General features: G+C 40.4%; 1 protein-coding gene across 1 annotated transcript in view; it reads left to right on the plus strand.

The window, feature by feature from the left end:
• msh3 (mutS homolog 3 (E. coli)) overlaps positions 1–17,134 on the plus strand; it is a 44,647-nt gene that overhangs the window by 2,227 nt on the left and 25,286 nt on the right. The window contains exons 4-16 of the mRNA XM_053325521.1: positions 529–765; positions 1,527–1,643; positions 1,768–1,885; positions 1,964–2,103; positions 2,395–2,561; positions 6,056–6,165; positions 6,357–6,471; positions 6,849–6,933; positions 8,200–8,309; positions 9,819–9,951; positions 14,547–14,734; positions 15,945–16,113; positions 16,321–16,385. Of these exons, the coding sequence (XP_053181496.1) occupies positions 529–765; positions 1,527–1,643; positions 1,768–1,885; positions 1,964–2,103; positions 2,395–2,561; positions 6,056–6,165; positions 6,357–6,471; positions 6,849–6,933; positions 8,200–8,309; positions 9,819–9,951; positions 14,547–14,734; positions 15,945–16,113; positions 16,321–16,385 (1,754 nt within the window). The remainder of the gene's footprint in view (positions 1–528; positions 766–1,526; positions 1,644–1,767; positions 1,886–1,963; positions 2,104–2,394; positions 2,562–6,055; positions 6,166–6,356; positions 6,472–6,848; positions 6,934–8,199; positions 8,310–9,818; positions 9,952–14,546; positions 14,735–15,944; positions 16,114–16,320; positions 16,386–17,134) is intronic.

The following is a 17,134-nucleotide window of genomic DNA, read 5'->3' on the forward strand; positions in this document are numbered from 1 at the left end:
TTTTGTAGATTAAAAGCAGATTTTTTTCTTACTAAGATACCTTTGAAAATACTCAGTGACAGAATAATAATTTAAGGCTGCAACTAACAATTATTTTTATTGTCCTTTTAATTTGCAGAATGTTTATTTGAATAATTGATTGATTGTTATAATGCCCATTACAATACCTATGAATGCCTAGAGAACATGGTGATATCTTGAACTGTCTTGTTTTCTCCTGTTTTCATATTCATTCATATTTTCATTTACTGTCATGTATGAAAGTAAACATCTGATCCTCACAAGCTGCAATATTTGGTGTTTCTGATTAATTTTGTTTAAAATTAGTCTATTTGATATTGTATAGCTGCTGATTAATTTTCTGAAGCTCTAATAATAATAACACATTTGATTTTAAGCACATTTCACACAACCCAAAAATACTTAACATACAGAAGCATAATGTAGTTGTGTATTAAGTTGCATTCACTGCATGTTAAGCTCTGAAAAGACAAAGTGATCTGATTATTACATTTTTTCTATTTTCAGGGGGTCTGCTTCTCTCAGTTTGTCAAGCCAGGAAGTGGAGGAGGAGGAGGAAGGGGAAGAGGAAGAAAAGCAGCAGGGCGGAGTCCTCCATCAGACTCTAGTGCCCCCTCCAGAAATTCAAAGACTGTGTACACTCCTCTGGAGCAGCAGGTCATCCAGCTGAAACAGCAGCATAAGGATGCCTTGCTGGCTGTGGAGTGTGGTTACAAGTACAGGTTCTTTGGAGAGGATGCAGAGGTGAGAACTCAGTATCATCTGTGCTTATGATGCTGGATGGAAATTAACAGCATTATCACAAAACACATGTGTATAGATGTGACATTTTCTCTAATTTGCTGGTATGGAAATCTTCCCATTGGAGATAAGAATGCACTGTCAAAGACTGTGAAGGTGGCCAGTAAGATAGTGGGAGTGGAGTTTAGCAGTCTTGCAGCATTTTATAACTAGCAGGGGTTAAACAAAGCAATTAGCATTCATCAAGACAAAAGTCACCCCCTGCATTGAGAGTATACGCTTTTACCATCTGGGAGGAGCTTGAGCACCCCCAAAAATTCCTTTATCCCTAGTCCATGTCCATCCTAGTCTCTCCCCGTCCCTGGCTTGGACGTATTTATTTATTCGTATTTATTAGTTTTTTCTTTTATAAATTCATGTTTTTAATTCCAATCAATTAATTTTGTTGTTGTGTTTTAATCTGTTGTGTGATCTATGTTGTCTTTTCTGTATTCCTGCTGCAAACAAAGTGCCCCTTTGGGACAAAGAATAAAATGAATCTGAATCTGAATCAGACATTTTAATTGGCAGAAAGACATGTCAGTGTTTTGGATATTTTTCTGTTTTAAGTGTCCATTTCCACTGGTAATGTCTCACTTAGTAATGCTGGTTAAAGGATTTTCCTGTGTTGATGAGTGTCATTTTAAGGGTGCCCTCTGTCTTTATACACACATTATTATATTATATTTTTAAATGGTCATCAATGTGGATGTTTTTGCCAACAGATTGCAGCAAGGGAGCTGAATATCATCTGTCATCTGGATCATAACTTCATGACCTGCAGCATCCCCACACACCGTTTGTTTGTTCACGTCAGGCGGCTGGTGTCTCATGGACACAAGGTATAAAATACATCTTGTATATCATTCCTGTTAAGCTGTTTAAGATCAGAGGAGCCATTGCTCTTAAACTTCTCCATGCCATCTCTGTTTGTCTTATCTCTACATAATTGTCTTTCATTTCTAGGTGGGTGTGATTAAACAGACGGAGACATCTGCGATCAAAGCTTCAGGGGCCACTAAGAACGCTCTGTTTGGTCGCCAGCTCAGCGCTCTATACACAAAGTCCACTCTGGTGGGAGAGGGTATCCTTACAGACCTTATTGTCCTTATTGTGTAAGTGTGTCCTTAAAGCACAATGTTGTCCTTAACAATTTTTTGAGATGTAAATCCAGTCTGCAAACTGGGGGATGTGGAGGAGGGTGACTGTGGTGACGTGATGTCAGACCCTCCTGAAAGCTTCCTGCTGTGTATCAGCGAGACCTGGGACAAGTTGAAGAAGCAGCTGACTGTAGGGCTGGTGGTGAGTCTGATAAACACTAATTTATATAGACCACTGATGCATTCAGGCAGCTTACCAATCAGAGTGTTCAGTTTTAAGCAGATGAATGTATATATTTAGAATGAGCATTTTGACTATATTATTTCATAGACATTATACTGGAAAGTAACTAAAATGCTCCTCTAATTCAGGTAAAGGGGTCAAAGACAAGATGTGAAAAAAAGTGACAAAACTTTTTTTTTTTAATTACTGGGTTACGTGTATATTTTCGTTGGTATTTTTTTAATGTTTCCATCAATTTTGTGTATGCAGGCAGTTCAGCCCAGCACAGGAGACGTGTTGTTCGACTGTTTCCCTGATAGTCAGTCTCGCTCTGAGCTGGAAGGTCGTGTCCTGAAGATCAACCCTGTGGAGATCCTGGTGCCCTACGACCTCTCAGAACAAACCCTCAGACTCCTGCAAAGCATCACCAATGCCAGGTAGTCTGTTGTCTGGGCACTAGGGGGCAGTCTGCACCCATTTACTGCACCACAGTTTATTCTCGATGAGCTACAGAGCTGTGTTGTTGATCTGCGTGTTTGAAATAGTGCGTGTGAATGTGTGTGCTTGGTTTATTTCATTCTGGGGGATTGTGCTTAGATTTCCCCAGGCAGGTAGACAGTTGTTTGTCTGGAACTCTGTGAGCTCATTCTCAATGAGGAAATCAATGCAGGCTCATAGAGAGTTTGTGTGAAAAAGGCCCTCGGCTCAACTGCAGGGTTAAACAAGGGCCAACTTATCTTAAAAGTTCAAAGACTGACTTTGCCCCATACCTGATGTTTTCATAATATGTTTTACAAGAAGAAAAGTTGAAGTGCTAGTGGTCCCGGAGGCCTGAACAGGCTCCACTGTTGGTACATTTATTTGTGAGTCTTTTGAAGTTTTTACTGAGGGTTCAGGACATAAAGTCTTTAAATACATGAACATTGAAATATATTCCAATTTTTTGCTCAACATTTACTTACCCAGATAGGTGGTGGAAAACATTCAGACTCAATTTATCAACACTTGGAAATTTAGCAGCAGTCAAATGCTCCCTTCACATAAGCCTCTTAAGATATAACTTGGAGATGTCAACTTTTATGTACGACTAACAAGCCTCAACTGACTCTGTGATGCAAATACAGACATTATTTAATGCATCCAGGCTACTGTGTTAGCCACAAGTTTAAGAAGATATAAACAGTCTGTCCTTTGCTCATCTGCTGACTAACAACATGGCCAGTGACTGTGACGTTGAGCTGATTGAGCTATTCCAGAAACCTGTTGCCTCCTATCGTGCCGCCACCCGGGTCCACTTTGATGACAGTCTGCACCCAGCATGTTCACACGAGTGGGGATGATTTCCTCTGGAGGCTGCTTGTTGTAGTATTATGCTGAAATGAAAATGAAAGCAGGGAGTGGGAGGGAGTGGAGTGGATTAGAAGGGGATGGCTCGATAAATGGAGGGATGTCTACCTCTTTTGTCTTTTGTTCCTTGATCGTGCACATGTGTCATTATTCATCTTTTTATTTCAGTGGATATTTCCTCTTTCGTCTTTTTTGTTGTTGTTGAAATTTCATCCTGGAATTTTTTTGCTCATTTGTATTCTTTCCTCTCCCTTTCTTTCTCCCCCTCCTCCTCCTCCTCCTTTTTTCATCCATCCGTGTTGAGTGATTATAGCGGAGATGGGCCTGTAAAGGCCAGTCCAATTATTGTGTTTGAACAGCACTGCTCTCTAGCGTTGTGCTCATTGGAGACAATACTCTTCTCAATTTGCAGCCTGTATCATACAAATACAGGGCAGCTTTGTCTGTTTAGCTCAGACAGAAAATTCATCACATTTATATTCACACACGACTCTCAGTCATGCCGGGCCAATTACAAATCGCTACTGTTGGAAACCTCCCAAGATATTTTTCCAGATGATTAGTTTCTGTTAGACTGAAAATAATGACACTTAAAATGCACAGATGATCTTGAAATAGATGTTTGATTTAGATCAACACTGACATTGGCACCTTTGTTGATTTATATTAGCAACCCATTAAAAAAAGACCAAAGCAAACCCACCCAGGTGAACATATAAAACAGGATTTTTGTGGCCAATGACGCTACCTCAGCAGCCTCCGTGTCTCTGGGGTGGGCTGTTGAGATGGGCCCCCTGGCAACGGGATGTGTATGTGTCCATGGAGCGGCAGGTAATGAGTCCCTGGGAGGTTGGTAGTAGCTAGGTGCAGTATTACTTGCTTTACTCATCCACAGCCTGGAGTCATGAGTCAGGATCAGAGCAGTGACGGGGATTAGAGCGACTGAAAAGCTCACTGGCCGATGCTGTCAACACAAATGTTCTCGCTTTCTTGCTCTTTTAAAGGTTTTAAGTCGATGACTGATGCTCTTGAAAGTTAATATTACATTCTGGGTACATGGGAAAACAGCAGTCATGTGTCAGGATAGACTCAAACTCCAACAGACATATTGTATGTGTTTTGGTGTGTGTAGATTTAAATGGCCACCGTCAGAGCATCATATTCACCCTGAAGCAACAGATGCTAATCAAACTCCTTAATCTGCTCTGCACATCGACCTCTGATCTCTGGGTGGCAACATCATCTGACTTAACCTTTAGCCATCCTAGGTTTTAATTGATTATTGCCATCATAGTGCTCTGAGCATTTGAAAAAAACTAAACAAAAATGTCAATACCAAAAAGTGGTGTGCTGCAGAGTTTAAAGGGTTAGTTCAACCAAATTTCTGAAGACATATTTTTGAAGACTTGTTTTAGTGGTCTCTGTCTCTGCCACCATAACAGTGTTAATTATTTGAAACTATTGATGGCATGCGCTCTGAATTATACAGAGTAATGGGGGATATTTTTGGAAAGACACACTACCACTGATTGGTTTGTTGTTCCGTCTACCACTTTGGTGCAGACAAAAAAGCTTTGCAAAAGATGAATCCCAGATACTTTGTTAATTTCCTGACTTCACAATCATCCAAATTATAATTAATAGTTAAATACTTAACTTACAAAACTAATGATTAACTAATTTCTATCAGCCTCAGCTTCACTTCATGTATAGTGCTAATCAGAAAATGTTAGCATGTTAACACGCTATCCTAAGATAGTTAACATAGTAAACATTATACCTGTATGTAAGCATAGTCATTGTGAGCAAACCTTTCATCTTGACTGGAATTAAGAGATTAAATTTAACCACTGATCAGTTGTTTGAATAAACCTGAACCAGTGTCCAGCTTTGTAGTTTCCTGTGAATTTCGACTTTCTAAACCCTGGTTCGAAAGGAAAGTGTTGCACAAATGCTACGCTGTGCCTCTCTGTTTCTGGATCAATACCAGCAATTGTCGCTGTTCTTGTAAACCTCATAATATGCTTCAATTGGCTGGTTAAATGATTAATGGTCATAGTTGCACTGCTGGCACAATATGCGCAAACAGTATTGATCAAGTTCATATGATCTTTGCTCCAGTCCAACCAGTGGCTGATGGGAAGATGATGATACCTCTCTATCTCTATCTCTATCTCTATCTCTATCTCTGTCTCTCTGTGTGTGTGTGTGTAAGCATTAGGAAACGTAAGAATAAAAATGCTCTAGCTCTGCGTCCAGAGCCACGTGTTTGCCTTGGTTGCCCTGGCAACAACAGAGCGGACAAAAGCAACAAGAGTCCTTGAAAGCAGCAATGACGAGCAAGTGAATGGAGCGAAAAAGGGAAATGCGATGGAGTGACAGGGAGATGCAGGGAAACTGCGTGTGTATGTGTATTGAGCTAAACAAAAAGACGTCTGGAACACACTGTGCTGCTGCTTCTCGTTTTTCTTACACTGGGAGATGATTAGATATTAGATGTTGTGTTGCCTTCATTTGTTTGTACTAAAAGTCACAAGCACCCCTGACCTCTTCAATCAATTGATGTAATTTTTTTCCCCTCCAGCGCTCGGGAAGATGACAGTGTCCGAATTGAGAAGAGGGACAACACTCAGTTTGAGTTCGCCTCTGCTATGAACACAGTCACAGAGTTCTACTGCCGCACAAAGGACAAAGGTGTGTGTTTGTGTTACTGTGTGACTCTTTATTTTTCAATCTTTTGCTCTGTATTTCCTCCAGTTAATCATGTAGTCTCATCGAGACCAAGACGGTCATTCGGTGGATGTGTCTGAGGAGTGGGCTTGTGACTCAGGGCTGTGTTGTGGTGATGAAAATGTGGCATGTGTTTATGTGTCTGTGTCCTCCAGGCTCTCGCTCTCTGTCGAGTGTAGCATCCTTGGAGAGTCCAGTGATTTGCTGTCTGGGGCCTCTGATCCAGTACCTCCAAGAATTCAACTTAGAAAGAGTTCTTAGGAGTGAAAGGTACACACACGCACACACATACATAAACAAGCACACAAGCTTTGTCACTATCAAGGGTTCCCACCAGTAAATAGATTCCTGGCATAGCGTGGGATTTTGAGAGACATGAGGGAATCCACAGGACAGCAGATTTCAGGGAATTTTACAGCTTACATGAACATACCAGAATATATTTGACAATTTATTTCACTCGTGTGTTGCTTTACAGTATAATGTGTAGCTTTTTCTTTTCTTTCCATTTACATCTTTTTGAGGTGAACACTAACATTTTACAAGCTTAAAGGCACCATTTTTCTGTTAGAGAATTGGTTTGATTCAAGTTATGGAAGTCATGCTATTTACAGCTGTATTCTAATAAGATTTTGTGGTCAATCTAGCTCATTTCGACATCTGAACTGTGATTCGGAAGCTATGATCCTTAGTGCTGCCACCCTCAGGAACTTGGAAATCCTCAACAATCAGGTAAGATAAAATAAGATGCGACTTAATTGATCACCCACAAGAGAAATGAAATTTGACACTGCAGCACAAGTGAATGTAGTTAACAAGATATTTCCATGAACACCTATAAATCTCATAAAGTAAGTACACATAAAATAAATAAATAAGATAAAATAGGTATAATAGATACAATACAAGTAAATATTAGTACAGTAGATACAATAAAAACACATTTTAGTTGTCAGGCCATTAATCAAACATAATGAAGGTCTGTCTGGATGATATATGGTGCACACTGCATGGCACTGTTTTATCCCCTAGTGTATACTTTTTGCTAAACATCTGCATGTTGTCTTTGGATTGGGTCTGGTGAAGAAAATTATGTTTTTTAAATTACATTGGTAAGTTAGTCCAGGTCAAGTTTCAACCATTCATGTATTGCAGAATGAAAAATAAACATGTTGACGTGAATTTTGACTGCAAAGCGATATGGCTGAATATGATTTCAGTTGGCCTTTAAGTCCAGGCCTCAGGTCTGCTGCCCTGGCTAAAACCAGGTCAAGGGAGACTACTGAACAGAACATCAGTTATGATATCACATACAGGTGTAGCAGTTAAAAGCTTGAACACATGATGTTTGTTACATTCACTTCAGTGAAAAGCCTGGAGAGTACTCTAACTGACCTGTTTTACTTGCATTTTCCATTTTGGCAAGCTGTCGGCAGAAAACAGCTGGCCACAGCTGGCAAGCTAGAAATGTCATGCATCTTTCCAGGCAGAGGGACACCTTCGGTTGCAAATGCTTTCTTACATACTGTGTGTCACGACAACTGTCCACATGATTTTCATAGCACAACTTAGAGAAATAAGTTTACACTCATCATTGCACCTTGTACCGTAAACATTTAATGGATGAATTCCTCCAATCGCAAAACAAAATGTTCAGTGACGAGTCAGGCTCGCGTGGGTGATGGCTCAAAAGTTCAGCACGACTCCTCTATCGCGTGTGTGCTAGACAAGTAGATATCCTGTACAGTGCATGCACAGACATCACACAAGGAGTTCAAGCCCAGTTCAAGTCTTCTCAGCTGACTTCTTTTGGCTTCGATAACCTGCTCACGTCTTGAATTGATAATATCACAATTATTTTTTCTTCCTCTCTGAAATACACATAGCAGTGCTTGATCAAGTAATTTTCCACATTCAAATTAACCTCTCTCCTCTAACTCGTTGCAAGCTGTGTACATGTGTTACATTATTTATAAGCGCATGTTTTTTCAATAACAGACAGATGGTGGTGTGAAGGGCAGTTTGTTGTGGGTGTTGGATCATACTCGCACTCCATTTGGGAGGAGACGGATGAGGAAGTGGGTTAGCCAGCCCCTAAAAGACCCACAGTGAGTACAGGAGCTCTCTGACCTCTAATGCAGCATGACTGCCAGTGCCAAATTAAACTGATTCAGCTTCTTTCTTTGTTCTTGTTATTCAGTTTTGTAGTGCTTAACAGTACATCATCAGAAGTGTGTTTTTTGTCTATCAGGATCTCAGTCAGAGTCACAATCTAGGCACTTTCTTTCCAGTGATTAGGTGGTTATTCCCACCTACAAGAAACTCTATCAATCACATGGTTTTGTCAAGTTTAGTTTAGAGATGAGTAAGGTTTGAGTTAGTTTTTTTTTTTTTAAAAGCTTATTTGCTGCAAAAAGAATTTCCTTTTGTAGGTTAAGAAGTATCTGAACTGAATGGTTTGGTTTCTGGTCTGCCAATCCAAGCACAGGCTGCAGGATTTTAACACAGCTTGAGAGGCCAAATTTAGGTTAAAAAGACCCCTCCTAACAGGATCAGCTTTGCGTTCGCTGTCAAAGTGAGGCAGAAAGCTGAATTGTGGAATGTAATTTATTAATATGAATGATTAAATGCCATGTCAGCACTGGGAAGAATTCTTCACCCAGCAGGGAAGCTGATCTGTTTTTGAAACACTGCAGGGTGAAAGCTCACATAAAAAGCATTTTGAAGGCGACTTCTTCAAATGAAAACACTGAACCTGACTCAATGGTACTTCAGTAATAAACAGCCTCTTGTAATAGTGCTGTGCTTTTCCAGGTCTCTTCTCTGCCCTCCATTTATTGATTGTGTGAGAATTCTCTGTGTTGTGTGTCGCTCCCTCCCACTCTGCAGGGATTATAGTTGAGGATTGGGCACCACTCTCAGATTATACAGATAGCTCCTCTCCAGAATTTCAGCATCAATAAAGCTCAGATTACACCCAAACCCATTAATTCCAAGACACACAGCACAGCAGCACACACAAATGAGTGTGAGTTGATGTCCATTTTATGACATCACTAAGCTTATCTTTATCTGCTTTTTTCAGTCCAGTTTTGCTGGATGTTTATGATCACACACAGGTTTTGTACTCATTGTGTCTGTAAAAGAACGTTAAAATCAAGGCAACTTGTTTAAGTTTCATCAAACAGCTTTACTGCTCTCTTAAACTCTCCCCTCACATGTTTCATTGGTTTCATTGTAGAAAGGACTGTATAAAATGCAGTTAGGTTGAACATTTTTTAAAATCAAGACACATTTAATATGCTAAGCATCTACTTCATCACCAGAAGCTATGTGGCAGAGATATCAATTAAGTAATTCAAACACAAATTATAAACTGAGGAAATTACACTTGCAATAGTAACACTGTAGTTACGCCTCTCAGAGGTTTGACTTCAAGCTTTGCCTGTTCAGGCCATCACTAAACCACAAGGCAACACATCACTTAATTTGTGAAGAAGCTAATCAGAGGCAATTTTGGATTTATTTGTTCCAGCTCAAAAAGCTCATGATTTTTACTGTTCTATAACCTTTTTTTAATTTACTTTTTTCATATCTTTGCTTCCATGAACCCTCAGGTCTATCTCTGAGAGGCAGGATGTGGTGCAGGAGATCCTCGAGTCAGACTCTCTCACTTTAAACTCGCTCAGATCCCTGCTGTCACATTTGCCCGACCTGGAGCGAGGCATCTGTAGCATATACCACAAAAAGGTAATCAAGGAAAGGGTCAGTGCTCAAAAGCTTTCCTATCAGTTATTATAACATTTCACTCACCAGCTTGTTCTGAAATGTGTGTGTCCTTTAAAACTGCTAGAAACATTGGCTATATTATAAATGTAAAATAGCACACCTGTTATTTTGCATAAAAATGAAAACCAATATAATTTTCACTGTCTTTTCCTCTCATCCCTTTCTCTCTCTCTTTTTATGGTGTGCTTCTTGATTAACAACAGGGAACAGGCACCTCAGTGGCACTTACCCAATTGTCTGACTATCTCATTTCCCATCAGAGCCATCTCTGAAATGTCAGAAGGCTTCATCCCACGTGTGTGTGTGATTTTGTCTTTGTGTTGTACAGACATGAGAGAGACACTCTGATCTCAGCTGTCTTGTTTCATGCTCAACTTTCTGAGTTCATGTAGAAAAAAGAAAAATTTCAAATGTCACTGAACACACAAATATACACACAGAGGCCTTAAAGGTGACATGTTTTACTCCTTTTCAACAAGTTAATATAATTCTGTAGTCCAAGGCTGGATTAGTAACCTAGGAACTGACACTCATGGACCCCTCCCATTGTTTGGCCGTACATATCTCGTCCACCCAATGTTACCCATCACCAGTCAAGCTGGCATGTCAAATCACACACTTGTTGGTTAAAAGCTGAATAAGTAGTTCAGCTGAGCTGGAGGCGGAAGGCCATGATCAAGGCGGTGGGAAAGAAAGGATATACCCAGGAAGTACAACAAACTGTCTGTACCGGAGGCACTGGAGACTGCCTAGCAAAGGGTCTGGCGATACACAGGAAAAGCAGAAGCCAGGAGAATAAACAGGATGTTCTCCTCTGAGCCATCCAAAGTGTACTCTCAGTGGCAGGGTAATAACACAAGTACAGACCCAACCAGGGCTGAGACTGAGCAGTACTGGAAGAGTATATGGAGAAGGTGGTGTCACATAACACCAATGCTCAGTGGCTAATGGATCTAAGAGTAGACCACAACAAATCTCCCAGAACAAAAGTCAGTAACCATTACAATGGCAGACATCCAAGAAATAGTGTCCGGTATAAGGAGCTAGACAGCACCAGGCTGTGATATGATCCACACCTACTGGCTAAAGAAGCAAACTGCATTCCACGAACACCTGGCAGCACAGATGAACATGCTGATGGATGGGATGCACCCGGACTGGTTAACTAAAGGGCGGACTGTCCTGATGATGAAAGATCCTCAGAAGGGTGTGATTCCATCCAACTACTGGCCAATAACCTGCTTCTGTACAACTTGGAAGCTCCTGTCAGGCATTATAGTGGCTAAGATGAATAGGTACATGGCCCAATACATGAGCTGGGCCCAGAAATGAATTGGTAGTAATCCCAGGGGAGCCAAGCTACTGGTCGATGGAACGTCACCCAAGACTGCAAGACCAGACAGACCAACCGCCTGGATTGACTACAAGAAAGCCTATGACTCAATGCCGCACACATGAATACTGGAATGCTTGGAAATGTACAACATCAACAGGACACTAAGAGCCTTCATCACTCAATGGGGCTGTGTAAAACTACTCTGGAGGCCAACTCAAAGCCAATTGTGCAAGTTCCCAACAAGTACGGCATATACCAATGTGATGCACTATCCCCACTGCTATTAATCATAGACCTGAACCCCCTCAGTCAGATCAACACAAAGAGTGGCTACGGATACCAGTTCTGAAGTGGAGCAAACATCAGTCGCAAACCTACTCGACATGGATGGCATCAAGCTGTATGCCAGGAATGAGCCAGACATCGACTCACTGATGCACCTCACCAGTATCTACACAATGACATCGGAATGTCATTCGGATTAGACAAGTGTGGGCCGATGGTATCGGAGAGAGGAAAGATGATCAGAACCAAGGGGGTTGAACTACCAGAAGGCAGCATTGCAGATGTACAGGACAGCTACAAACACCTTGAGATCCCGCAGGCAAAAGAGAACCATGAGAAGCCTGCAAGGAAGTCAGCCACAGCCAAATACACAGGGTAAGGCAGGTCCTGAAGAGTTGGCTGACTGGGAAGAAAAAATTCCGAGCCATCAATATGTATGCCCTGTCAGTCATCAGATACCCTGCTGGTATAATAAGCTGGTCAAAGGAGGAGATGGAAGCCACTGATATTAAGACAAGGAAGCTCCTCATAATGCATGGAGGGTTCCATCCCTGAGTCTGTACACTAAGCGGAAAGAAGGAGGCTGAGGACTGGTGAGCGTCAGAGCCACTGTCCTTGATGAAACAACCAAGATCCAGGGGTACATCAGGAAGATGCCCCCCAAAGATGAGACGCTAAGTGAATACCTCAGGCAGCAGAAACCCGATGATGCAGAGGAGGAGGAAGAACCATCATGGAGGGACAACCCTCTGCACTGCATGTACCACCGACAGATAAAAGAAGTGGCTTATATCAAGAAATCCTGCCAGTGGATGGAAAAGGAGAAGCTTGAAAAATACCAAGGGCTGAAAGAGGAGCTAGAGAAGATGTGGGGAGTAAAGGCAACAGTGGTGCCAGTGGTATTGAGAGCACTGGGAGCTGTGACCCACAACCTGGGAGGGTGGCTCCAGCAGATTCCAGGTACAACATTTGAGGTCTCTGTCCAGAAGAGTGCAGTCCTAGGAACAGCTAAGATACTGTGCAGAACCCTCAAACTCCCAGGCCGGTGGTAGAAGACCCGGGCTTGAGAAAGACAAGGAGGGGGGGGGGGATTTTTCTCAAACTCAAGGTATCAAGAAAGCGCAGAAACCCTCCGTACTGCAAATGCAACTTTTTTAACAGAACTTTTTTTTTATTGCAGCCACTTCTCCTTTCTTTTCTTTTTTGTGGCTTCCCCACTGGGCTTTTGGTTACAGCTGGCACTGTCCAGTTTCTGCTAAATGATCAGTTTTCCCACACGACTAACCACAGTGCATTGTGACATGCTGACCAATCGTCACTTACCCAGCCGTCAAAATGATAAATGAAACGGTCAATCATGAGATTTGATTTTCTTCGCATGAAAGCGACAATAATTATCAACATCAAGCGAGTGTGTCTATTTCTGTGGAATCTGACCGAAAAGAATATTTTTTTCTCCCAGGGGCCCTTTTCAGATCAGGAGCCCCCAGGCATTTGTTCTGACTGCCCGTATGGTAGATCCAGGCCAGTTGAGGTCCCCAAAATTATTAGTATTTGAAGTTTCTTGCTGAAAATACTGAGATTATTCATTCTAGCATGACCCTGTTTCAGTCTTGTTCTCAATGAGCCGTTTCTGAGCTGCTGCTCCCCACGCCCTACTCCAGAACTGGTTGTCACTTTCCGATTGTGACACCATGTGAGATTATATGACTGCAACCGGAGCGACTGAGGGCTGTTGACAGTAGTCGTATTAATACTGCAACTGCAACGGAGCTGCAGTAGTGTCACTAATATAAGTATAACAGTAACACTAAATGTGTGTGTGGATCAGAATATATGTATTGGCCTCAGCTGGACTTTACACACACTACCACATTGGACCACTACAACCTCATGGTGTGAGCAAGTTAGCTGGGGGTCACTAGACACACCAGAGACATTATTGAAAGATTAATATATATTGTTCCTTTTGCATAATATGTGACCTTTTACTTTTTGCCCATTTGTTGGTAAATGGGAGTGTGTGTAATGGCCTGTGTCCCTGGAAGGGAGGGGATGCTTTTGGTCTTCTCACTGTCAGTTTGAATTCATAAAAGAGCAACATGGGGGCCATAAACACGGGGGAACATTAAAACAGCAGCATGTGATTAATACCATAAACCATTGTCAGTGTGACTCTCATTAACCTTTCATGACTTGGTACTACTGTGACATCACTAATGGCAATATAACCTCCAATATCCCCTCTCTTGTGACGCCCTTCCATACAGAGCATTGATTAATCATTATATCGAATTCATCTTGAATGATTATTATTTTTAAAGCTGTAGCACATGTTTGAAATATTACACAGCATGCTTTGTATTAAATTCTAGACAAAACAGTAATCAATGGACAGTAAAGAATAATGATAGATATTTTTATAGTATATAACTACAGCACTACAAAACAACATACATTAAAGGCAGCCCTTGCTCATATTAATGATTCAGAGTTTGGATCACCTTATCTGAGAGTGATGATAAACAATTTAATTTTTGGCATTAATGAAAGATCATAATGATGACATAAAGTTCTTATTATAATATTCTGCACCTGCTGTTTGCTGACATTACAATCACATGTTCATTGTGTTAAAGCTGCCTAGATGTTGTGAAGACTTGCAGGCTGCTAACAAGCCGTATTTCTCAGAGCATTTGCTGCTTAGCTGTCATATTCAGCGCAGATAAGATTTAGTCATCTAATCTTGCTAGTTTACAGAAACCACCACTAACAGAACACACAAATGTATATACACATACAGTATAATGAGAATAATAATTTATTTCTTAATCCCTGCTTTAAAAATAGCTGATTCTGATGAATTGCCGCTCCCTGTGCATTTTAACTAGAATATATTGGAACAAGCTATTCAGATATTCTGTATGTGTTGCAGTCTTCCACACAGGAGTTTTACCTCATTAGTAGCAGTCTCTCTCGCCTGGGGCTTGAACTGCAGGCCCTGCTGCCAGCCATCCAAGCACAGATCAGGTCAACGCTACTTCAAGGGCTTTTGTTGGACACTCCTGGGCTCCTGGCTCCAGCCCACAGCTTCCTCAATGTGCTCAATGAAAAGGCGGCCAAGTGAGTATAATCGGGGGTAAAAGAGGAAGACCTGAGTGGTTAGACTTAGCTGTGATAATTCTCCCTGATAATCTGGAAACTGCACAGAAAAAAAGAAGAAAATAAACCCAATCCAACTGAAAAGAGCCTTTAGGATTGACACTTTAATACAAAAATCTGGGACAAAAATAGTCCTTTTAATAGCTGTAAAGGATGACGTTATGAATGACTAATACGAGGCTCGGAGTTTGATTGACTCTCAATAGATTGTGTCTGACTGGCCTTATTGTTAATTTCAAAAGAATCTAGTCAATCATGTCACTGTTTGATCATTTGACTTGCTTTGTTATGCACACTTACTGAAGTCTGGTAGATATAGAGTGCAGGGCTTTCAGCTAACAGTTACTTTCATTATAGATTCATCTATTGATTATTCTGTACTAATTGTTTAATCTATAAAATGCCAGAAAATAATGAAAAGTGCCCTGCATCATTTCTCAGCTAAAGGTGACCAAAACATAATTCTATTCACAATGATACAAATGAGGGAAAAGCTGCAAATTGTCATATTTGAATAGCTGTAACCAGAAAAATACAATATAAAATGTCAAAGATGTGGTAAATTAAAGGTCTGTTAGTCAGTAATTGTTTACTGGACTATTACACATAATCCAGTTAGTTTGTGAGAAGATTGACTTTCTGTTTAATTAATTAATGCCTGTTAATATGAGAACAAAATTCATCCCTGTGACCCCTGGAAAATCACAGAAATAGACCTGAGAGTTATAGACTCTCAAATACATTTAATACTTTGATTTGTTAAATATATTTTGAAATTAAAATATATAAAAATGTGTCCTATGACCCTTTAACTATTAATTTCATTCAATTCGATTGTTAATTTAATTTAGTTTGATCATTAAACCCTTAAACAGTAAATTTAGTCTAACAGGCTCCTATTTTTCTGTTTCTGGAAAAATCTGGAAAAAACCTCATAATACCACAAAATTGGGCCCAGAAATGTCAAATACAATAATAATGTATGATCAACAATTGGAATGGAGCATCAGAGTGAATAATAACATGTGGATGATTTATTTGTTCTTTTGGTTTTCCATGTTGAACAGGTAGAATGACTAACACGTTTATATCTCAGATACTCTCTGGTATGGAGTGTCTTTGGTTTGATATGTTACCAGCAGCTGTCACAGTTAGATTGGTGTTTGTGCAGGTCTGGCAATAAGACAGAGCTGTTCTCAGACCTGTCCGGCTTCCCCGTGCTGCGGGAAAGGAGGGAGCAAATCCAGAATGTTCTCAATGAAATCCAAGACCACCGCAGAGACATCAGGCTGGTGCTGAAGGCCCCCTCATTTGACTACACGACTGTGTCTGGACAGGAGGTATCATTTGTGTGTGTGTGTGTGTGTGTTTGAAACAAGAAGTGTAAGACAGGTGGGAGGAGGAGATTGATGGCCTGATTTGGGTGGAAGACTGAGTCATAGTGATGATCTGATATCTGTGTGTGTTTGTGTGTCAGTTTTAATCAAGGCATTCTTTTGTCCGTCTGCTCTGGTCTTATTTATCAAGTCTTCCTCCTCTGCCCTCAGTTTCTGATTGAGGTGAGGAACTCACAGTCTTCCACCGTTCCACCTGGCTGGACCAAAATCAGCAGGTGAGCTCACAGTTGCAGCACACTTACACACATTTAAAAAAAACACCTACAGTCACAGAAAGTTAAATCTGTTCATATTTTAGTCTTCATTTCAACCCATGCACAAAAAACATGAATCTCAAAATGAGAAGAGATTATTTATGCAGCTTTTAACTGTTGGCTAATTTCCATCTGCGGTCAGGTTCACAAAGTGTTCAAACAATCACCAGATACTAAAAACATTCATTTACATGCAACACCATCACATTATCTCTACCACACTAACAATTATACAGACAAATTGAAAACACACATCAACATACAAATACCAGAACATTCATTCAGTACAACTGTAAAATTACATTTAAAATCTAAATCACAGTGAAATTAATGTTGACATGTCTGGCTGCTCAATATTCACTTTTTTGCATTGTGGGAAAAAGAATATATATATTCCAATGTTTGACAGTGATATGACAGTGACCCTTCCTGTCCTATTAATACATTCTCTGTGGTGTTAAATATGACTTCTGAACTGACTATTTTTCTCATTTGAATTTAAATAGTTTTAGAAGATTTGAGAATTTTGTATCCTGATTTATATCCTGAGAATAAGTTCCAAAAATAATTTCTTTTCAGTGAATGATGCATTGCACTGTATATAAAGCACTGCAGATAGCAACTTAGCAATGGGGAAACAAGTAAATAATTGTTAAAAATTCCATTCAAACTTGTAAAATTACTTTTCTTGGAATAAGTGTGTCTGATGT

This window comes from Scomber japonicus, chromosome 9 (genome assembly GCF_027409825.1).
Source record: "Scomber japonicus isolate fScoJap1 chromosome 9, fScoJap1.pri, whole genome shotgun sequence".
NCBI classification, from domain to species: domain Eukaryota; kingdom Metazoa; phylum Chordata; class Actinopteri; order Scombriformes; family Scombridae; genus Scomber; species Scomber japonicus.